This window comes from Brachycentrus maculatus, unplaced genomic scaffold (assembly GCF_059751285.1).
Source record: "Brachycentrus maculatus isolate JH-2025_06_01 unplaced genomic scaffold, ASM5975128v1 h1tg000037l, whole genome shotgun sequence".
NCBI lineage: Eukaryota > Metazoa > Arthropoda > Insecta > Trichoptera > Brachycentridae > Brachycentrus > Brachycentrus maculatus.
This window is the reverse complement of record NW_028280791.1, coordinates 742,734-766,010: the sequence shown is the minus strand read 5'-3', so window position 1 is coordinate 766,010 and position 23,277 is coordinate 742,734. Positions and strand designations below refer to the sequence as shown.

Here is a 23,277-nt window from a genome sequence, read left to right as displayed (position 1 = left end):
GTCTGGTAAATATTATTCATAATGTCATTCATTTGCAGCGACGGAAATAAATAATTTGTAAAAAAATCGGGAATCAAATCCTAACATAAAATTGTAAAAATACACAAACGTTTCTGTGTTTGCGCGTGTGGCGTGCTTTGTAAGTATGCGTGCATGTCGTACGTCGTAACACGTTACTCCGCTAGTCCAATAGTGTGCAGATCGTCTTACCCGACACTACGCCCCACTTAGGGCGCTTGTCCACTACCCGAAATTCCGTGTAATTTTACTGTCCGGCACGTCAGTTAGCGTTTTAAAATGACGATTGGCTTGTGCTTTTGTCCATCTTTCTTCGGATCGGAGCTCTTGATCGGTGCGTGAACACGTTGCGCGTAAATTCGATCGTAAAATCGTCGTTTTAAAACGCAAACTGACGTGCCTGACGGACGGTAAAATTATTCCGTGTAGTGGACAAATGCCCTTACGATGTAGATAAAAGACAGATGCAATTTGAGGATTATTATTGTCAACAGAATCATTTCAATGAGATAAAAAGACGGATTGTAATTAGAGAATTATTATTGTCTACCATTGAGATAAGCAGGTGGACTGATTATGGGAGAGAATATACTTTAGAATTTTTATGGCCTACAGAAATAATTTCATTGAAATAAGAAGAGAGATTATAACTACGTCGCCTACTTTCAAAATCCGCCAGATCCATTTAAGTCGATTTTACAAAAAAAAATCCAAATTCTCCGGATAACATTTATGTTTCAAAGATTTGTCTATCTTTATATAAAATATTATAAAATAGAGAATTTTCCCATTTTTTTGGAAAGTTTTTCAGTACTCAAAAAAAAACACGAGACACAAATCGATAATGACATCATCTTAACTTTTGACCTATCTCCGCTCTCTGATTGACCGATATGGGTCAGAAGGCAAGTTTCATGAATATATCGGAATTTGAAATACAACGTTCGTTTTTAAGTATTTTTTAGCGGGGTTTTCAAGTATTTAAAATTTTTGAACAATAAAACCCACAACTGGCATTCCGATAGAGTATTTATTTTAAAATCTTATAAAACTGGATCTAGCGGGTTTTGAAAGTAGGCGACACAACTAAAGAATTATTATTGCTAAAGTAAATCATTTCACTGACTCATTGACTCTAATTACTAATTACTCAAGCTGATGGGATATTGTATTGAATTACTTTTAAAAATCGCCATAAAACCATCCGCATATATGGTGCGGCGGCGCAGCTTTGAAATATTTTTATCTTAACATTTTTTATTTCGGCGCGGCGCCGCGGCGGCGCGGCTTTGAAATATTTTTATCATAACATTTTTTATTTGTTATAAATTTACTTAAATGTATTGGCATTTTTTCGTACGGGACAAAAGTGATTTTGTTATACATAATAACGGGATTTCGTTATATAAATGCATTTTTGTATGAAAAATTAGTTTTAGGGAATAAATTTGGTTTTTTTTTTCGATATACGTCATTTTTCGATATATCGCGATTACTTATATCGCGATTCTACTGTATAAATTTATTTTATATAGTGTTATATACATATATCCTTTTATCTTAATAAAGGTATCAAAATTACACTTTTAACATGTTGACTACCAGGGTAATTTTCAGAATTCCAGTCTAAAATGCCAAATCTTTAAAAATATTCTCTTACTTTTTGACTTTGAATAAATTTTTTAACTTTCTGTTGATGTAAGCCAGCATTGATTTTTTTTTCTCTTCCCAGAAGCCATATCCATATTAGCACTGATATACTAGAAATTTTATCATAGCTGCACGAATATGGAAGGTAAACACAGTAGGAGATAACTCGTAGTCGGCGTCTTAGCAAAGAACGCAATCTACGAATTATCTCGTAGTTGGCAGTCAACATGTTAATACGAAAAATGCTGCCAAATATCAGTGTTGACCTTATAACTCACATTATCCAAAGTTTAAGCTTGTCAGTGCCAGGTAGAAGCCTTGTAAATAGTCAGATGCTCAATAACCCATAACTTCTCGTCTATATAAACCAGCCTGATGTCGGTAATGATGAAACCCAGTTGCCGGTCAACAAGATAAATATGGAAAAACACTGTTTATTTGATGTTTTCCTTACAAATGCCGTTCCACCAAGATATGTCAGTAAAAAATATAAATATTCATATATGTTGAGATATCAATAAAAACTAAATATAAAATTGATTTCTTCACCATTAATAAGAATACATGTTTTTTTTGTAAATGTGATGTTCAATTTGAAGGTACAATAAATATATATATATATATATATATATATATATATATATATATATATATATATATATATATATATATATATATATATTTGCCATTTGTACCTACACATTCGAAAAATTCATCTATCAAGTTAAAATCTTTTTAGCAAAAAATCACTAAAAGATTCTTGGAGCATTTAAAGCATTTTTACAATTGTGTTGCGATGTTTTATGTGGAAGCTCGACCTGGTTCTAGAACGTAGGATCATGACTTGCAAACTAAAACAAAATGTCGCTTCTTTCAACATAGTTGACAGCCTCCATTCTTCATAACCATATGCAAGTATAAAACTCATCGGGCTAAGAATAACACCGATTAAATAAAAACAGCAAAAGTTAGCACGGTCTTGTGTTACAATTTTAATGTTCTTCAATGATCTGGATGTTTTATATTTACAAATGTACAACAAAAAATTCATTACAAAACAATTAAATGCAAATCTGATGTGTTTTAGTTCTGCTGTCATCGGCCAAATGGAAATAGTTTCACGTGATGCATTACAGATGACAGATACGGAGTCAGTCTCAACTAGCTTCGTTTACCTTTTGTGTGGTAGAGTCGGTGCCGGAACTCATCGTGGACGTAGTGTCCGTAGATAGACTGCCATTGGTGGATTCCGGAGTGGACGAATTTGTATTTGATGAATCGATGGCGGATTCGGGCGGTGATGAGTTTTTAGGCAAAGAATTAGAAGAAACTTTTAGAGGATGTAAAGAGTTGGCACTAGAAGACTCGTTAGAAGGATCTGTATTGTTATAAGAATTCATTCTGCTTGCCGAGTGATAAGATGTGGAGGAATAATTGGAATTACTACCTCCCGACGGATTGGACCCCATGGAATTAGCTATTGACGCTCTGAAAGTAAACAAAACATATATAAATTATACATCTTTTTGTATAAATCTAATGGCTGGTACACACATCCGGTCTATGTTGAAGGTTGCCAATTTTGATTTTATCAGCAGCTACTACTGGATAGTGACTTGAGATTTTAAGCCATGACATACGTCTTCTTCCTATGCTGCATTTTCAACTATCCTTATGATACACATTATTTAATACTTTTCTCCCTTTATAAAATGGCTACATAGTAGTCATGGACGGTCAAATTAAATAATGATTTCTGTAAAATATTTCGATTTTTGGATTCATCATTTAACGCTAATCACATGTATCAGTGCACAAATTCGGTCACGTATTTCTAGATCTTTTATTTATATTTGACATCAAAAACTAAACCTGGGAAGAAATATAAACTGAGAAAAAGTAACAAAAGTCATCCTAATCATGTAAGTAAAGCAAGTTACCCCATCAGTCCCTCCTCTACTACATAAGGTCCCACCATTTGGGCCTTTGTTTGCCCTTTCAAATATAGTTGTACTCACTTGAGGCATAGGGTGTGTGTTTTGTACTCTATGGAAACTCCGGGTTGTAAATGTAAAACCCTCCGTAAAGTATCTCGGATTCGTAAGCTGGCCACCTGGTCGGAAGCTGTTCGATGCCATATGGAGATTATGTCTTCCTGCAAAAGGAATGTAATTATACTTGTAAATAATCAAAATGAAAAGTTAATATCAAAGTGCAACATTACAGGAGAATATAAAAAGGAAAGTATTTAAGTTTATTCCCACTAATCAAATTAGATTAATTTAAAATTGAAATAATAATATTTCAATAAAGCAAACTCTATAATGTAATGTAAAAAAAATAAAGATTTGGAGCTTTTTAATGTATATTATTTTCATCAATAAATGAATAAGCTATAATATTTTTATACATAAAATAAATAAATAAAGCTGTCAATTTGACTTTTTAGGGATGTAAGTAATTAAAGATCACTTAATTGAAGATCTTCTTCTGCTTGGTGTAGACCTTGTGGCCTGGTTTTAAAATAGATTAGCGATGTTGATTCATAGTGTCAATCCATCTCTTTATGGTCTGCACGAGAGTCATCTAGCTTGGGGTTGGCTGAGAAGTGCAATGTGGGGGAATCTGGATGGTTCCATTCTCCTCATATGCACATACCATTGTCTTCTTCGTTGTCTTCCCCACCTAACGATATCTTGTATCTCGCATATCTCTTAAATATGCGAGATACATAATTGTATTCCCATCCAATATATATAATTAAAGATTTTGGGACAAAACCCACATAGCAACAAAACATTTTATTTTCAGGAAAGTTGTTTGTTAGATATTACATAGCACAGCACATTTTTCACAGCTGATTTGTGCTATACATTATTACTTACTTATAACCCTTATCCGCACCCAATGGTGCATAGGGCACTGCATCAAATTGACGCAGTGTTTTCTTGATCATTACTTACATGAAGGCAAGGTGATCACTCTTGCGATTCAGGAACCAGTCCAGGGTAATATTAAATAAATATTACAATGTAAAAATCACTAATATTTATTTTTACCCCCCTGGGAATCAAACCCGGGACTTCCAGCACGGTAGCTAAACATGCTGGCCATTACACCACGGAGGCGGACAAATACTATGCTACTTAATGGACAAGTGCGCTACATACATTAACAAAAATATATTAATATGTGTATTTCCTTTCTACGGCTAAATTTAATCATAGGAGAGGAATTGTGGTTTTTCCGGCAATTTCTTCAATTGGTGTTAGGACATGGTGTGTGATAATTACCTGGAATTTTATACTGACGACAATACCACATATCTCCGGGCCCACCATGAACTGCTCCCCTAACATGGCCATACATAAATCCTCCCATGCTCGTGCCGCAAGACCTTTTCTTAATCTTATCACCTGTAATATTAAATCATCAAATTAGAACGCAAAATCAATTACACGAGGTATGATTATTGAAACGATTATTCAAGTTTTTATATCACATGGGTACGTTTAATATCATATTGCTAAATAGTATATATTTATACATTTTCCCTTTATGTTAGTAACAGATAGTAGAAAAACTTAAATAGAAAATAAATAAAAACTTATAAGTGTGAAAAGGATTTATTGCTGAGATGCTGACAGAATACTAATTATAACAATCACTATAATAAACATTACAACTTTCCCCAAACAAAGCATTGTAAAATGTATAACACTTTCCGGTCCCCCAAAATTTAAAAAAAAATCTAGGTAGACAGTTACATTTCAATTGGAAAAAACTTTTGTCCTCTGCTCCACATACTGTTGTAATAGATACGAGTGACAAAAATGCAAGCTTGGAATTGAAATAAATAATACTAATGATGAAAAAAGCGTCGAATAACATCCGACATGGGACCTAAGAGCAAAAAATCAATGTCGAATGAGATTCGACATTGGACCAGTAAGGGTTGAAAGCATATAAATATTTTTAAATGAGGTTATGGTGCATTTTGCTTGAGCAGTTGTCTATTCTGAACATGAAACAAATATTTTACAATTAACACATTGTTTGCGGGAAACGCTTAAAAGTGTCTTTAACATACCGTTGGTAGAGAGCGGGAGACGCTTATAAGTGTTCTATTTGCTTACTTTTGGTACAGTGCGTGACGCCAAAAACCAATGTACAGATAGGAGTCGAGTTAGCGGTTACTTGTGATTAGTATACGACCCTAATTAGTATACTAATTAGGGTCGGGGTTGGTGAAAAAACCTTCCGCAAACAATGTGTTAAGTTCTTCTTCTAACCTTTATCCGCACCCAATGGTGCATAGGGCACTGCATCGTAGCGACACAGTGTTATCTTGATCGTTAATTGCATGAAGGCAACGTGATCAACCCTGCGCTTCTTGTACCAGTCCAGGGTGATGTTAAATAAATATGAGAGTGAAAATCGGCCATATTTATTTTAACCCCCCTGGGAATCCAACCCCGGACCTCCAGCACGGTAGCCAAACGTGCTGGCCACTGCGCTATGGAGGTGTGTTAAGTTACAGATACAATAAAGAAATCTCACCCATTTTCCTCCGTCAATATTGGCTTCGTCTTCCCACATGGGCCGTATACCGTACTTGAACAGGTTAAAGGAGGTGTCAGGGGGCAGCTCGCTGGGGCGGACCAGGTGGCTGTACAGGGCCCACCACTGCTCCACGCTGGCAAACTGCCCCACCAACTTGAGGGCCTGCAAAATAACAAATGTTATTTCTCTTATTTATTGTAACTGCAGACAGTTGGTAGAATTCCATATTGAATTGTTGGGCAATATATCCAAAATTAAACAAGGTTTATTTGGTTGAATTCTACATTTATTTATGTATATCGCTCACTCCTTTCAAGAACGTCATAAATCAAAAAACGTCAATTTTCAGTTGTGCATATTTTCGGAATGCCCAGAAAATGTACTATATCCCAGCAAAAGGGGCATATTTTTAACTTAATATTTAGCCGCTACAGGGCAGAAAGTGTTGTTTTTGCATATTGAAAAGGGTATTAAAGTAGGGTTCTGTAAGTGGCGCAAAGTCTATGGTAAGCAGGACATAAAGCGATAATGTTAGACGAAAGGGTTCTTAAAATCATGACCAAAAGGGTGCTCCGACCAGACCTAGAAATAGGTGGATGGAATGTGCGGAAGAAGACCGGAGCAGGACAGGAAGAAGTGGGAACTGGAGAAAGATGACCAGGGACGTCCTAGAAATTCTCGGAGGAGACCAAGTCTCACCAGCAGTATGTTGTGATGAGAAGTGTACATCACTTATACTTATAACAACTCTATATTTTTTTGTAACTTATACTTATAACAACTCTACATTTTTTTGTAACTTGAATTTTTACTTATAAAAGTCCTCTGGGCGTTCGTATGAATAAATAAAAATAAAATAAATAAAGAGATATTTTACTAACGAGAGATGGTTATATGGTAGTTTTTTTAGTGCAAGTTTTTTCTCTCTAAATGAATTCTTCACTGGCTTCAATACAATTGATTGAGCATAACCAAATTGTCATATTGGTACAGTGCCCTATGCACCATAAGGGTTAAAAGAAGTAATGTTATTCAGATAGTACTTAATTAGAAATTGAAGTTAAATATAAATAATAATAATAATTGTTAGATCTGTTGTACTTTTAGACATGCATTATTCAAGTGACATTTAGATATCTGATGACCTTACGACATCCTATTGACAGTAAACAGAATGTTTTATTTTATGTTCTTGTCAAATATAAAAATAACAACAAAATAAGCTCTGTTTACAAGCAACAAAGTAGATATGATACTGCAAAAAAGAGTGTCAAAAGAGTAGAAATCAGAAAACATCAGAATTACAAACAATTTAAAGATGGCTATAGAAAAATACATTGTTTAGTGTCATTAGCATTAAGGTAGGGACTGACCGGAGCATTTCGTCATAACGTCGCTCGCGGCGAGCGTTCCGACTATGGATGGAGCGCTCGGCTCGCTGTACTGACTATACGAATGCTTGCATCGTAACGTGTTACATTACGACGAAATGGCTCCGGTCAGTCTCTACCATTACAATTTAAAATGTGTGTGTGTTTTTAAATTACCTATCGTGACAATTTATCCTGGCAACAACTATTTTATTTATCATTTTCTAACTTCTCTACATAAGGTTCATTGCCAGTTTCTGCACGGGAGTGGGTTTACTTTTTATGTCAAAAGTAACTAATATCATACAATTTCTTCAAACTCTAATACGCAACCGGCGGTGCATAGGGCACTGCATCATATAAACATACTGTCATCTTGATCGATAATACATGAAGGAAAGGGGATCAGCCCTCCGTTTCAGGTACCAGTCCAGGGTAATATTGAATAAATATTAGAGTGTAAAAATCACTTGTATTACTCTACGGAGGCGGACGATTTACATTCATTATACAATTTATGAGAGAAAATTCTGGGCAAAGCAGTCGCTTGTCGTTGGAACACAGCTTGGCTACTTTGCGGATGTAGTTGGCTTTGAGATGGTTTATTTTATTTTTAAATTAAGGAATAAAATCTTTAAAACATTTTAGTATTCCCATAAGAACTACAACAGCACCCTCAATAATTTTTACGCTTCATTGATAGACTATTTTTATTTTATTAATTATTATAGGTATGTAAAATAAATATTGAAGAGATTTTGTGTTTTAATTTTAATAGTTATAATGAGAAAGCATGAGAAGTAATTAACATGTTCGAATTGGCGCTGGAGTGGTCGTCGATTAGTCGAAAAACAGTTAAATCCAAAATATAGGACGATCACGTAGCCGCATAGTATTTTGTGACATTGCAAAGTAGGATTATGTTACCTGTTCATACTGCTGTGTATTGCTTCGCAATCTATTTCCGGGTCTTCTGAACCAGAGCCAGTAAGGGTACTGCAGCTTGTGCTCATTTGCGGGCACATGAATGGGAGACGACCGATCAGGGGAAGGTTCGCGATGTTCTTCATTGTCACTATTATCCGTTCCATCCCCCTTGGTGCTAAGCAGAAAAGTGAGGTTAAAAAGAAAGAACGCAACCATCTTTAGAAAAGACTTGGATATTTTATATTTACTCGTACTTGTCAGACATAATGTCCCTTGGGCGACACGTGATTGCTTCTTTTGTGCAACGATCTAAATAAAAAAATATATATCGCAGAATTCGCGCACGATTTCAAGCAGATGCAACACTTTTTTAGACACCTATCATCAATGTTTACCCATAAAAAAAAATTGACCAGTTTACAAGAAACATATTATTTTACTCTCAGTACTTACTTACATTTTATTTATATTGAAAAATCGCATTTTCCCTAAGAGGATTTTTAGAAATGTTCATCGATGTATCGGATGGGCTACAAAAACAATAAATTCACTTCAAATCACCGGTAACCTAAGATTCGTCCGCCTTGTCGAAATCCTTTACCCTCTATTTTACCGACCACAGACAAAAGAATGGGATTCAACCAGACTCAACTATTTAACGATAAATGAATAAGCGATCATTTGAAAATAAAATACTAAATCGATTGATGATTCAATTAAAAACATATCTCAAATACTGAAGGCGTGATGCGGCAATGGCTTCATTCGGTCAGGATATCATAAAAAATAAGTTTTAGTGACTCAAGTGTTTTGCTCGGTACTAAAATAAAGAGCAACCGCGAACATATAGAGTTTCACTGAAAAAAAGTCATGAAAGATGTGAATTGTTGCATATTCGAAGCGCATGAAAAAGTAATTCAGTATTTGCAATTATGGGAACGCTTATTTCTTGCGATTGGTATACGCCGTTTTATATTTCAGTCCGTGATGTTTTAGTTAGATCAACTTTCAGTAAATCGTGTACTGGAAAATCTACACTCCCCACCGCTAAGCTGTATCAAATAAATAAGATTTTTGAATGCGTGAAATGCATGCACCAGTAAATAAAATAGAATTCATTCGTTGAAAATATTATTTCTTGAAAAGTGAATGCGGATTGTCAAATATGCCGGTAGGTACTCGGCATTTCACCATAAACCATGAACATTTGAAATGAACAAGTAACGCGTTCTTTCATTTTTATCTTATTTTTGTGTTAAATCTGTGATTAAGTTGACGGACGTGACGGCTGACTTTGCGTTTGCCGATTATTTAAAGAAATTTTGTTCTGTAATCTTTTAAGTATCCAAATTCAGTTTAAAATGGTAAGCCCTTGTTCTTATTTACCACATTTACCGTCATTTCCAAGCATTGTATTCATGAAAACTTAATGTACGGGTAATGTTTTCATACAGTGATTTTTTTTCTAGGATGTATTCCTCATGATAAGAAGGAAAAAGAGAACAATCTTCACTGATGCCAAAGATACCACTACGGTCTTGGAGCTTAAGAAAATGATTGAAGGTTTGTTTAAAAAAAATGCAGATTTATTCTTCATAACCCCCATTTTGTAGTTGTATCAAATTGCATTTGAAATTGGTTAAGTTTGACTGAATGACCACTTGAACATTTAGTCAGAGGTCTCTTGTATCTAAAAATAGTAAAATATTTTCAATAACAACGTTTAAGTTTAGTCTCAGCCATTTACAGATTTATGTATTTATTCATTTAAAAAAAAATGTTTTTGTAGGTATTCTGAAAGTGCCACCGGTAAATCAAATGTTATTTAATAAGGATAATCAGATGATGGAGGAAGATAAAACACTACAAGACTATGGTCTGACGTCTTCCACTGCTAAAGCTCAAAGTCCAGCTCCCATCGGTTTAGCTTTAAGGTAAATACATTTTCTCGTTTATAAATATATGAGGATTGGGCTAAAATAACAAAAAAACCCGTTGTTTTTATCCCTTGATAAAACTAGCTATTCTGTAACACATTCGATTGTCAGCATATCGAGATGTAAAATGTAACAAGTACCATACTTTGTATAGTAGGGTAAAATAGCTTGTTTTGTGAAAATTTTCCAACTTAATTAGTAATTTAGCACATTGTGGTTATGACTGCTATAGCACTCGTATTCACGTCTCATTTGGAAAATGATAGCATAACTGATGTATAATTCGAGCAATTACATAGTGGAAAAATATAGAATGTATAATTCAAGCAATTACATAGGAAAACATGGCACAATCAGGTATGTCAAATACTTGAAAGCGGCCGGGTCAGAAGTTGTAATAATCGTCGAGTATGTATGAGGAGATGCATGAATGTAGAAGAGGCGAAGAATGTTTGTAAAGACAGAGTGGTGTGGCGTTCGATTCTCTCTGCCTACGCCTGTGGGGAAGCGGCGTGATGGTTAGTTAGCTTTATATATTTTGCTACATTAATTAGTTGTACACACTTGAATATATTTTATTATAATTTTGAATTGTAAAATTATTATGTATTTATGGCTATACTCATGACTTATTATTTCTAATTATAGATAGTTATAACGTTTTTAATAATTTAATAATTTTTTATAATACACAAGGACAGATTGATACGCTCCCCTCCTGATCAGTCTAGCTCATGGTTTCCCAAATGACTACCACAAAATGCAGTTCAGTACTAAAGTCGACATGTGTGAGCAATGTTGCGTTATTTATTATCTCTTTAAATTTAAGAGGGTTGTCTTCTAAAATCCATTAAGAATCATTGAGCGTCTTGGGGGATTCAGCAGCGTCATATGACATAGTGAAAAGGTGATGTGGAGAATTTCACTGCTCCAGAACTTCATGTGATGATGAATATGGAAGAGAGCCCCCTGTGACCACTGAAATTGATAAAAATATTCAAGAATAGTGGTATAAAATATGACAATAACTGTTAGAGATTGAAGAAAAGGGCATATTGGATAAGACCATTCAACACAAAACAAATAACAGCTAGCAAGGTCATGGCCTCAGTCTTCTGGGATGATCCAGGGTGTTTGGTTGGTGACTGCATCTCAAAGGGAGCCACAGTAAGCCTATACTACATATTAAACTAAGCAGATAATGAAATTGCACGAGATGATAAAAAAGAGAGTAAGGGGTGTATTTTCATCAGGGCAATGCTCCAACACACAAAGCGTTACTGGCAATGGCTGCTATTCAAAACTCAAGGAACATTTGCGCAGAAATAATTTTTTAATTGACAAAGAGGTATTTAATGTTCTGAGGAATGTGCCAGTGGTTGGCAGGGGTCGAAATGGGTCGGGAGTGGAGCGTATCAAACAACCTTTGTATGTATATGTAATCGTATGTACCTTTTTTTTTATTCCTCTACTTGTGTAAATTTTCTTAATGTACTCCACTTACAGAAGCCTCCCAGTCGTACGTGTAAATTAAATAAGTTAAAACGTCATGGCCATAGCCATGTTAAATCTAACCAAACACTAAAGACATCTTCTTCTTCTTCTTGGTGTAGGCCTTGTGGCCCGTTTTTCAGAGGGATTAGTCTCCTGCGATGTCGATCCATCTCTTTGGTGGTCTGCCCGGGAGTCATCTACCTTTGAGTGGTCGTATAGTGCAATGTGGGGGAGTCTGGATGGTTCCATTCTCCTCACATGCGCATACCATTGTCTCCTTCGTTGCCTTCCCCACCTAACGACATCTTCAATCTTGCATATTTCCCTTATCACTAAAGACATGTGTTTTTTTTTCAGAAAAGACAGCGGCGAATTTGAAATATTGGAACTGACACCGTTTTCGTCCCCACCAGATCTACCGGATGTAATGAAATCACAAGAAAGCAATGGGCAAGAACAAGTCAACTAAACCCGAGTCACTAGAGCACGGAAACATTCTCAGAATGCTGATATTGCCAAAATGCTTTTCTCTATCGGCACACATTTGTGAATGTTTTTTATTTTTGTGTTATCTAACCCCTGCTACGTTTGGTTAAATATAACTTGCAATGAAAATTAAGGTCGCAAAACTTAGCAGATGGTGTTTAAGTATATATATTTTTTTTAATAAAAGAAAGACTTAATATTTTATTTTATTTATGCGTATTAATATATCTGGTTTAAAGGTGATCCCACGTAACATTGTAGCAGTTTAAATTAATTTCCATTTCATGATATTTCATAACGAATTTATTAAAAATCAATAGAGAATAATAGAGTTGGGTTGTGGTCCTGTGGTTTCACCGACTCTTGAGTGAGATGCGATCCTTACTCTGCCACAGCTTGATTCCAATTTTCAAACACAAACCTATTTAGTTGAAAATAGTATAAAATGAAAATATTTGTGTATATCTTAAGGACAAGAGAAAGGACAAACTTCTCTTTTCATAAAAAAATACAGCGAGTGAATACAATTGAATTTTTGTTAAATATGTCAGAAATTATAGAAAAAAACTGCCAAGTGTGTATACCTTTGAACTAATGATATTATTTTATTTAAAATAAAAAGCTTTTTTTATTGAGTTAATATTGCTAAAATTAATCTCTCTTTTCTTCTAAGCATTCTTACCAATTTAATAGTCAACAGCAATATTTTTGAAGGATGTAAATGTTGCTATTATATTAATTTCAATATAATAATTTGCCGTGTATGAAAAGTAAAGGTATTAAGTTCGCAGCATGATTTAAAAAAAAATATATCAGCCGTATTGTTTTTATTTTTTGATCTTTAAAAAATGAAAAATAGAATAACGTTGAACAGTCATATTCAATTTGGAAAGCCTTCTCATTGTTTAGTGATAAATACGAACTTCACTAAGCAATGAATTAAATAAGAAAATTTTATGATATTCGATTATCAATCAAATTAATACAAAATGTGTTTTATCTAATAAACCATGGAATTACAAATGATTGTTTTATTACTCGCTTGTCATGTGTATCTGGATATTTACTACATTTTTGTGAACAAGAAGGGTTCTACAATTGCTTCTAGTAATACCTCCATGCAGTCCGGGCATGTAATGATTCACGCTCCGAACCTGCTTGAAAATTTAGATCCGCACTGTATAGTGTGTGTATTGGCTATTGTTGCCGCATCTTTATTGAAATAGGTTCAAATGCACACAACGCTACTTGTTTGGAAACCAGCATAGCTCGGCTGTCCAAATTTAAAACACAGTAAGGGACATTTTTTTTGTAGTACGTTTTTTTTGCATTTATGGACTAAGTAGAGTCTACTTAAAAAAAACGTACTACAAAAAAATGTCCCTTACTGTGTTTTAAATTTGGACAGCTGAGCTATGTTAACAACTTAAAAATATAGGCCAAAAACATTTATTTATCAAACATTTACAATGTGTATAAAACAATACCTTTCAACGATATCTGTAGCTTGCCCTTTAGGCCATATAATAAAACTTCTGGTTCAATTCTGGGACACTAAACTAATGTGTAAAGGCAACTAGCCGTAACTCAAGTTGCAGCTGTTTGGCGTAACACGGCTCAAAGCATTCTTATAACTAGGCTCTATCATATACAATCACAGATTTTGCTCTTTCCTTTACTGAGATATTCATTATCCAAGTAGCTGCAAAATTTTATTGATTTAACTCATTTTATTAACTACAGTTTTTAACTTGCGGCTATTTGCCTTTGCACATTAGTAAAATGATGTTTTTAACACTAATAATGTGGCTTATTTAATTGGAGGCTGTAAAAACCCTAGTAACATTTCTACTTCAATCTTGGCGGCAATATTTGTGTACCGGACAGTTACATAAGTTATTTGTCAATTACCTAATTCTAATGCAGTTAAATAGAAAATGTTACTCTAGGCTAGGGTTGGATTGAACACACTCTACTGGCATTTTGAGTATAAGACGGATCGCTTTAAAGCCATTAAAGTAATTTACTATAATGGTGCAAGATCAATATTGAATCATACATGTCACGGAGTTCCAAACAAAGAAAAAATAAAACTAACTAACTAACCAACTAACCATCACGCCGCTTCCCCGCAGGGGTAGGTAGAGAGAATAGAGCGCCACACCACTCTGTCCTTGCAAACATCCTTCGCCTCTTCCACGTTCATGCATCTCCTCATACATACCCGCCGATTGTTACGACTCTTAACCTGACCACTTTCAAGTATTTGGCATACCTGATCGTGCCATGTTTTTCTCGGCCTTCCTCTGCTTCTTTTCTCAATAACATTCGCCTCATAAATTTGTTTTACCGTTCTTTCCTCACTCATTCGTTCTACATGTCCAAACCATCTCAACACACCTTTCTTAATTTTATCGATAATGCTTATCTCAGCTTTGCATTCCTTCCTTATTTCACTATTCACATATCTATCATACATCGTTTTGTCGCACATTCTTCTGAGAGATCGCATTTTGACTGCATTCAGTCTACTTTCATCCTTCTTTTGCCAATCCATGTTTCACTTCCATACATTAGAGTTGGAACCAGGACTCCGTTGTGCACTGCCTGTTTAGCTTCCGCTGATAGGTTTTTATTTGCTATAACTGATTTCAGTGCACCATTCACTTTGTTCCCAGCATTCACTCTCCTTTCTATGTCTTTATCAATCTTTCCATCCCTAGAAAACATACTACCCAAATACACGAAATCATCTACCTGTTCCAAAATCTCTGTTTACCAATATTTCACATTCAGATCTGCATTCTTCTCTTTCAAAAACCATAATTTTGGATTTGCTAACATTCATCAATAAATCACTTTCCTTGCACACATTATACACTTTTGTCACCAACGCCTGCAGGTCTTCTCTGCTATCGGCAAGAAGAACAGCATCGTCAGCATACAAAAGGCAACAGACAGTCAAATTATTCATTATACCTCATTTCTACGTTTGGAATTGGAAACGAAATTATTAACAGTTTTCTTTAAAAGGAAAGTCTGCACTATGTGAACAATAATTATAATTATGTAACTGAAAGACAGTCAAGTAAGGTAAGTATGGTCCTAGAAAACTCAGATTATGAAATAATTCATAATAATAAAAATAATCATCACATGTTAATGTTTATATTTTGTTATTAAAATAATTAAATCTGTTTTTCTCCACAATTAATAAATTATTAAAATTTGTTCTACACTAAGATTTTAACATAATAGTTACAAATGCATTTATTACATTAAATTATGGAAATGATTATTTAATTGCACTAATATAAACACTGGTCAGTGGTCTGACGAAGGCCTGGTTTCTTCTTCTATCTCAAGTGTTTGATCTAGAAATTCATCAGCCATATCTCCAAAAAAGTCCTTGTAACTATTTTTCAATGAACCGGAACAAGCGAGGTAGTGTCCACCTCCGTGCTCCACAACTAGGGGCTTCACAAATATATTTGCGAGAGCTTCACTCATTTCTGGAACAAGCAAAATTAATTAATTTTCTCTCTATATTAACCGTTTGAGTGCCATTGTTTTTTACTCATATTTACTTAAAAATGCCAAAGAAATCTTTGTTTTTTATGTCATTTACCCTTGTCCTGAAAAAAACTGTATTTTTTCTGAAAATTTTCCAATTCTAATATTTTTTTCGGTGTTTTCTTTGTAATACATGTACAAATGTAATAAAATACAAAGAAAATTATGGAAATATATATTGGGAACAAAAATTATAACAAAAACTGTAATTCATCCAAATAGGCGTATAGCATTTTGTCTTACAAAGGAATAACTTGCAAAGCGTGTATTTTAAATGCTTGTTTGCAGGTAGGATAGTAAGGATAGGGAAGGTAAATGTGAAAAATACATTACAAACTAAAATAAATCTTTCTTGAATTCATTTTGCAATTGGCGGGAATCGAAGCCAACTACGCTACGGCGCCTGCCGTTAATAAATCATTAATATTATATGAATTATTAATAATGACTCACCTTTTGGGATGACTTTGTCAGTTTCGCCAAAAATGTGCATGGTTGGTAATGCAATATCTGCATCATAGAATGATTTATGTACCAGACTTCCAGAACAGAAGCCAGATGCAAGAATGGCAAAATTAAAAGTATAAGGCAGAACTGGAAAATAAAAAATAATTCATAATTATTGAGACGTGTTCAGAGAGCATATATCATATACAACACATTAAACATTCACAGTGAGCTATTAAAATTATGTGAAATGCAAAGGTTCAAATGATTTAATTAAAAAAAGTATTTCTGACCTGTTTTTGATATAATCTACTACTATTTTGACATAAAAAAGAAACTACAACTAGGTATTGGATATTTTAGTGATAAACATTTTTTAAAAAAGTGCAAATGCAAAAAATCAGTGATACTTGTAAACAATATCACGAATTACAATTTATTAATTTTTTTATGTATAAATAAATATATATAAATTTTTAAAGGAATAACCCGCAAAGCCTCTAATTTAAAGGCTAGTCTGCAGATAGGATAGTTAAGAAAGGGAAGGTATACATTACAAACACCCAGACCAATTAAAAATTAATATTTCTGGAATTCATTTTGCAATTGCCGGGAATCTAACCAGCAATGCCAGTTTTGCAGTCGAGCGTCTACCAGACTACGCCACGGTGCCCGTATTTCTATTTGTATTTGGCAGAAATATCAAAGAAAAAATATAGCTACGAGATCGTTAATTTTGATTTGGTGTTAGGTAAGTAAATTTTATTATTTAATTAAAATTTGAGCGCCCTTGAGGTAGTATTTTACGAAAATGGAGCTATATAAGTTTTCCAAATTTATTATTACTATTATTAAAATGTATTTAGTTTGAAAATCACTGTAAATATTTAATTATAATGTCTACCAGTTTCGTATAATTAAGTTATAATCAAATATTTATAGTGATTTTAAAACAAAGTTGCATTTTAATTACAAAATGGAAAATCACAATGTTAGTGCTTCAAATATAAATTATAAGTAAATATTAGTTTCAACTTACGCCCTTTTTGTTGCATGGCAGACAGAATACCAACAAGACAAGCTCCTTGCGAGAATCCTAAGAGGCCATGAAATGGGCCATGGTCTTTGAAAACTTTCTCAATCAGTTCCAGAGTATCTGTAAAGCCGATAGCGGGTCCTCCAACACGTTTACCACTGAATGTGTGATCTTCTGCATTAAACCACCACCCTCTTTGGTCTCCATCTGCAAAATAAATAGATTAAAATAAGCATAAGTGTTTGATTCATAATTTTAAAAAAAAACTTAAAGCTCACCGCTTTCTTCCCCTTCTTCTGGTTTAACAGCATGAGGTCCTGTTAAAAAGGTTATATCGACATATTTTGCCACAGTTTTACGAAAAGATCCTATTTTTCCTTTAAAAGAATTCCCATTTTGTCTATATCCATGAAAAGCTAGTACTTTCAGCTTAGGCATTTTATTTACAATGGGTATATCGTTCTCATTAGTGCTGCTTCCTTCAGTTGCATTTTCTTTTGCCGAATCCATTTCGTGAAACTGTATGTTTTAATTCATGTAAGAATGTTATTCATTTCTAGTTGTATCATTGAAGAAAAAAAAACTATCAATTCATTTAAGTATAAAACGATTGAAATGAAAATCAAGCGAACAAAAACGGAAAACTGTCAATTTCGCCTATATACAGGTTATGTTTTATGTCAGGCATAGACAATACAAATTTATGTAAAATAAAACCATAGAAAATGAGAACCGTATTTACAGGTCGGCAAAACCATTGGTTCGAGAATGAATAAAACATAAATAAAATAAAAAACAAAGTTCTTTATTGGTAAGGTAAATAGAAGTATTATTGACACCCCCATTTGAATATTATCGTACATTAGGCACAAATTAAAATTTTGAGTACATGGCATAAAAATACTGTCTAAATGCTAGTAATAATGATTGTCTAAATGTTTTTGCTAGTTCAGTTAATACTAACTAACCAGTTAGTATTAATTGAATAGCAGAAACATTTAGACAATCATTAGTGCTAACAATTAGACAGTATTTTTATACCATATATTCAAAATTTTATTATGTGCCTAATATGGTAATACATAGTTGGTGTTGGTGGTGCCAATAAACAAGTAGGTATTGCTGTAGGGGTGATATTACAAAGGCATTATCTATGTACAGTGGATAAATTTATTTTTGCTTCTACTCGGTAAAAAAACTACTTGGCAAAGGTTTACTTTGGTGTAGCGCCGACCACATGTATACTGTTTTTGAGGTTGATACTTAGTGTGTTTTTTCCTTGGCTGCTTAATAAACTTTTTAAGACAGTTGATTTTTAGAAAATTATTTAAATGTTTTTCTGACAGCTTCTATTTTCGAATGGATGCCTTAATGTAGCAAAAAACAAAGTCAAACCATGAATGCAAAAATATACAAGAAGGACAGTTGTGCAGGAATATCTTTCACCCATGCGCAGAGTTTTGCTCGACCCAGTTGGCAGCACCGAGATATCAACTTCAATAAAAATTTTGTTTTTGTTCCCCCATAGCACTCCAAAAGATATCTATTTGAGTTCAATATCTGACAGTGTTGAAAATATAACTTTTGAAACGGACAACATTATATACCATGGAAATGTCTAAAATAAAACAATCAAATTGAACATCATTTTTTAATTTATTATATTAACAACATTTTAAAATTTATTTGCGAGGTTATAAAATCTAAAGGTCTCGGTATAAGAGAATTTATATCACATACCATCTCAATTACAAATCTAATAAAAATCGATCATACTCACATGATTTAGGTTATTATATAATATGGATGTACCTATATGTTGCATGTAACTTATTATGCTAGATAAATTTTATTAATATTTACAAAAAAATGATAAAATAACAAATATGTTATTGACTAAAGGTCTCAGCATATTGAAAGTAATAAAAATAAAACACCCAGATATATCTCTATTGTACAAATATTGTTAGTTCAACATTTTAAAAATATTTATATGTAAACATATATTGTAATATAGATTCGAAAACATCATTGATTTACACAAAACGTGACCAAAGTCGTCTATTTACATGTATACCACATAGGTTATATTGTATGTACATCGACAACAGTAATTTTTTTTCCATTTACAGCTAGAACTTTACTTTACTTTTTTATCTAACTTAAAATTCTAACTAATATTTTGAGAAAACTATGTTACAAATCCATAATTTGTAAGAAAAGACAAGGTTTCTAATAGGACCAGGACAACATTAACAAAAGATTGTCAATTTGTTTTTGAAATTGACAGTCCGATCACAGAACGTCAGTTTGATGTGTCAATATTTTGTAAATGTTTACATAATTTTTTGATTTTACAATTCATAACTCTGAAAATAACCCAATTTGAAATGAAATAAAATTGTGTTCTACGGTAAAATTCTCCATAATGGCAACTGATATTTTGAATAAATAATGACAGGGCCTTGTGGTCCATATTTTACAAGATATACAATATATTGAACACAAGATACATATTGAGAAGTTTTGATTCTCAACAAAACAGACATAATTTGAGTGGCTTTGTTGCCAGGAACTGAATAATGGAGAGATTAAAATGCCTTCAATCAAAATTCACTTAATTTTATATCAATGAGAAATTGCAAAATTCACCTTTATGAAGGAGAATTTGATGCAATAAGGAGCAATTTTCACAGAGACATGGAAAATCCTATTGATTTATCACAAAAAATTATCTCATTCAACGTTATATGGGGAATGAGGCACAAAAGAAATAGAGATAAGTGATTGAAATTTTCATTCTTTGCTAAGAAAAATGTGTATATCATATTTACAAATTTATTAAAAATGCCATTTTCAAAAAGAAAAATATGATAATTATGAATTAAAGTGGCATTGATTTCTAAAAAATATTTGATAAATATCTAATTAAAAATTACCAATAATTAACATTATAGGTAGTTACTTAATACACTAAGGACAGGTGTTTTTTACGCCCATGGACCGCTGGTAACAGGATTTGATAATTATGTACGTTATAATTATGTAGTTAAGACGTTAACAAAGAGATTGGTACATAATAGTGTCGCGGACTCTTAAATCAGAATTTCTCGGTTCGAACCCACTGTACCACAATTCGATACCTATTTCTAATAATGAGCCACTTAGGCTCACAGAAATAGTATGAAATTGAAATATTTGTGTAAATAATAAAAACACAAATATTTCTCTTTTAAAAAAAAATATTCATATAAAAACATTAAATATGTAATTCCTTCTTTTCTGACATTAAAATGAAGGCAAAAATACCCATCCCGTCCTTAAGCATCAATCGACCAAACGGGTAAAAATATCTTTTCCGCCCATGGTGTGTTAAAAAGAAGTTTTATTTTTATAACAATGCAGAACAATATATTAAAGTGGGTTTTCAATTGGTAGAAATGAAAAAATATTTTACATTTTAATTTATATTTACATACAAAATTATAAGATATTAAATAAATTTTATAATAAAATAAGGGATTGGTCATTTTAGTAAGCACAATAAAACAAAATATTAATTCATAATTTCATGCTGGTAATATAGTTATACATATGAGATATTTTAAATGACGAAAAATTAAGGGATAAAAAATAAATTAAAAAAATAGATAGCAAATGTGCCTACTACAAGAGTAAATAATAGAGAAAATGTTCCATCAATTGATTTGGCAGTCACTTTGTGGTAAAATCTATGGATTTTTAATTAAAGTTTTACATATTAAATACCACTATTTCTTAAAATCTACTGTGACACGTGTTTTGATGCATTCCGCATCATTTTTGGTGATGCATTCATGGTGTTTGAAAATGATGCGGAATGCATCGAAACACGTGTCACAGTAGATTTAAAGAAATAGTGCTATTTACTAAGTGAAATTTTAATAAAAAATAAAAATGTTTTATGTAGTAAAAATGAATTCTATAGGTATGTTATACTGTACTGCTAAAAATAAATATGGTTTAAATAGTGAATACAATTTTTGCACTTTTTTTGCTTCCCTTATAAAATTATACTAGAATAATTGATTCTTTAAATCTAAAAGTGATAAATATACTACATAGATTTTTATTAAAAATTAGCTGTACCCGGCCATGTGCTGCTATGCCTCAGTCAGGTTAAATGAAAAACAAAGAAAAGAGCATATAAACACATGGGTATTCTAATGAAATGCTGTGATTTTTTTTAGAGCAATCATTGAATAACTTTTGGATATTTGAGATTTTGAACAAGCAGACTTTAACATTTTTATTTATACAGATATATATAAAAACAAGGGCGTATTAGAATGCAATATTTTGACAAAATTTCAAAGCAATCGTGAATAAATTCGGGGTATTTAAGATTTTGAACAAACACATATTTACATTTTTATTTATGTAGATAAAAGAAAATAAACTTATTATTTATCAACCCAATTCCGCATCTCAAATCTGGTGTGGGATTCACACTACGTGGTACAAAATTAACTCTCTTTAATAACTACTTTACACACATATTTTTCTGAGAATCAATGATTATATATAACAATAACAGATATACAAGGCATAAACATTTTCGATAGTAAATTATTCACCCAAATAAGACGATATCAAATCAAATATGTAAGCAAACATTATTACTATGCGTCTCCCCCATTCACAAACGTAAGTGTTCAAGTTACTATTACGTCACGTGGCGCGAGCTAGACGCAGATACATTTTATTCCCTTACAGTGGCTAAAGAGATTACTATAGCCCCATTATATTATTTAACTTTAGGAAGGGATATTATTCATCAGAAGAATGTATTTAGACAGATGTCAATATCATGAAAGGCATGTTTTATAGTAAAAAAAAATGCAAAAAGTTGTACTATTGGGATCCGCATATTTCTACATATTAAATCTTTATTTTTTATAAAACCATTTTTATACTGTACAATTTCTACTGGACATTTTAGAAAAAATTGAGTTTTTAAGTGGAATGTTTGAAAAATATTTCATAAATAACTTAAATTAAATTTAGTATTATGCCTGACTGAAATCAATTACTTTAAATGAAAATACACATAGATTGCAGTTATTATCGTTCAAACAGTCACAGAGTTGACCAATATAATTAACAGAGGAAAAAAAGGTATTAAAAAACTTCTTTTAAAGATTTTTCCGCTCTCATACTGTAGTTTATGATAAATATAAATATTTTTAGAGAAAGATCCACTCCTGTCGATAGTTGGGTAGTGATTTTAGTGTTGTTAGAGATGACATTTTATTTAATCTGGGTGTTAACAATTTGGCGTAGAAAACTTTGACTACGCTTCTATTTGGTAAATAAACAAAATTCCATTGTAAAAAGAATGGTAACCAACACACTGTTTGCAGGCATTTTGCAGCCAATCCACCCCGACCCTAATTCCACAATGATGCCTGGTGATGTACTTACGTAATACACCATCTAGCAATAGGTAGAGCGTAATTTTAACTTAGAATATCTAAGTTTACAAATTTTACGCAACCCAGCACTAATACATACAAAATTATATTTTATCATCTTCCACAATCTAGTCACAGTACACAAAAGATGTGTAAACAGTGAAACCTCTATTTATCATTCCTCGAATAATTGTTTTCCCAGATGTGTTGTTTATTTCTTCTACCCCTAATTCATTTCATAGAAAAATAGATCGCACTGATCGCTTCTATCCACCATTTTCCCGCATTCATTGTTTGAATTACGCTGCATATTTGATATGTTT

At 32.8% G+C, this 23,277-nt stretch overlaps 3 protein-coding genes across 3 annotated transcripts; 1 reads left to right on the top strand and 2 right to left on the bottom strand.

Annotated features, from left to right (window-relative positions):
* Positions 1 to 2,636: 2,636 nt before the first annotated feature.
* eIF4EHP (eukaryotic translation initiation factor 4E homologous protein) lies at positions 2,637 to 8,917 on the bottom strand. The gene is made up of 6 exons (XM_088275742.1): positions 8,783 to 8,917; positions 8,529 to 8,703; positions 6,229 to 6,393; positions 4,962 to 5,084; positions 3,687 to 3,823; positions 2,637 to 3,156 (listed from the first exon to the last, which is right to left on the bottom strand). Exons 1-6 carry the CDS (start codon positions 8,791 to 8,793, stop codon positions 2,826 to 2,828), a joined length of 942 nt encoding a protein of 313 aa, XP_088131868.1. The 5' UTR covers positions 8,794 to 8,917; the 3' UTR covers positions 2,637 to 2,825.
* Positions 8,918 to 9,793: 876 nt separating this feature from the next.
* On the top strand, positions 9,794 to 13,468 carry EloB (transcription elongation factor elongin B). Its single transcript, XM_088276107.1, has 4 exons — positions 9,794 to 9,892; positions 9,998 to 10,091; positions 10,318 to 10,462; positions 12,317 to 13,468. Exons 1-4 carry the CDS (start codon positions 9,890 to 9,892, stop codon positions 12,426 to 12,428), a joined length of 354 nt encoding a protein of 117 aa, XP_088132233.1. The 5' UTR covers positions 9,794 to 9,889; the 3' UTR covers positions 12,429 to 13,468.
* Positions 13,469 to 15,597: 2,129 nt separating this feature from the next.
* On the bottom strand, positions 15,598 to 18,178 carry LOC148312632 (esterase AGAP003155). The gene is made up of 4 exons (XM_088276101.1): positions 17,780 to 18,178; positions 17,505 to 17,708; positions 16,472 to 16,612; positions 15,598 to 15,957 (listed from the first exon to the last, which is right to left on the bottom strand). Exons 1-4 carry the CDS (start codon positions 18,009 to 18,011, stop codon positions 15,770 to 15,772), a joined length of 765 nt encoding a protein of 254 aa, XP_088132227.1. The 5' UTR covers positions 18,012 to 18,178; the 3' UTR covers positions 15,598 to 15,769.
* Between the last annotated feature and the right edge of the window lie 5,099 nt (positions 18,179 to 23,277).

Coding starts and splice junctions, on each gene's coding strand:
- eIF4EHP (XM_088275742.1), bottom strand. Junction 6,394..8,528: donor ATACACAGCAGTATGAACAG/GTAACATAATCC, acceptor GTTATTTTGCAG/GCCCTCAAGTTGGTGGGGCA. Junction 3,157..3,686: donor ACACACACCCTATGCCTCAA/GTGAGTACAACT, acceptor GTTTACTTTCAG/AGCGTCAATAGCTAATTCCA.
- LOC148312632 (XM_088276101.1), bottom strand. CDS start 18,011: ATGGATTCGGCAAAAGAAAATGCAACTGAAGGAAGCAGCACTAATGAG. Junction 16,613..17,504: donor TGCCATGCAACAAAAAGGGC/GTAAGTTGAAAC, acceptor TTTATTTTCCAG/TTCTGCCTTATACTTTTAAT. Junction 15,958..16,471: donor TGACAAAGTCATCCCAAAAG/GTGAGTCATTAT, acceptor TGCTTGTTCCAG/AAATGAGTGAAGCTCTCGCA.
- EloB (XM_088276107.1), top strand. Junction 10,092..10,317: donor GCTTAAGAAAATGATTGAAG/GTTTGTTTAAAA, acceptor ATGTTTTTGTAG/GTATTCTGAAAGTGCCACCG. Junction 10,463..12,316: donor CCCATCGGTTTAGCTTTAAG/GTAAATACATTT, acceptor TTTTTTTTTCAG/AAAAGACAGCGGCGAATTTG.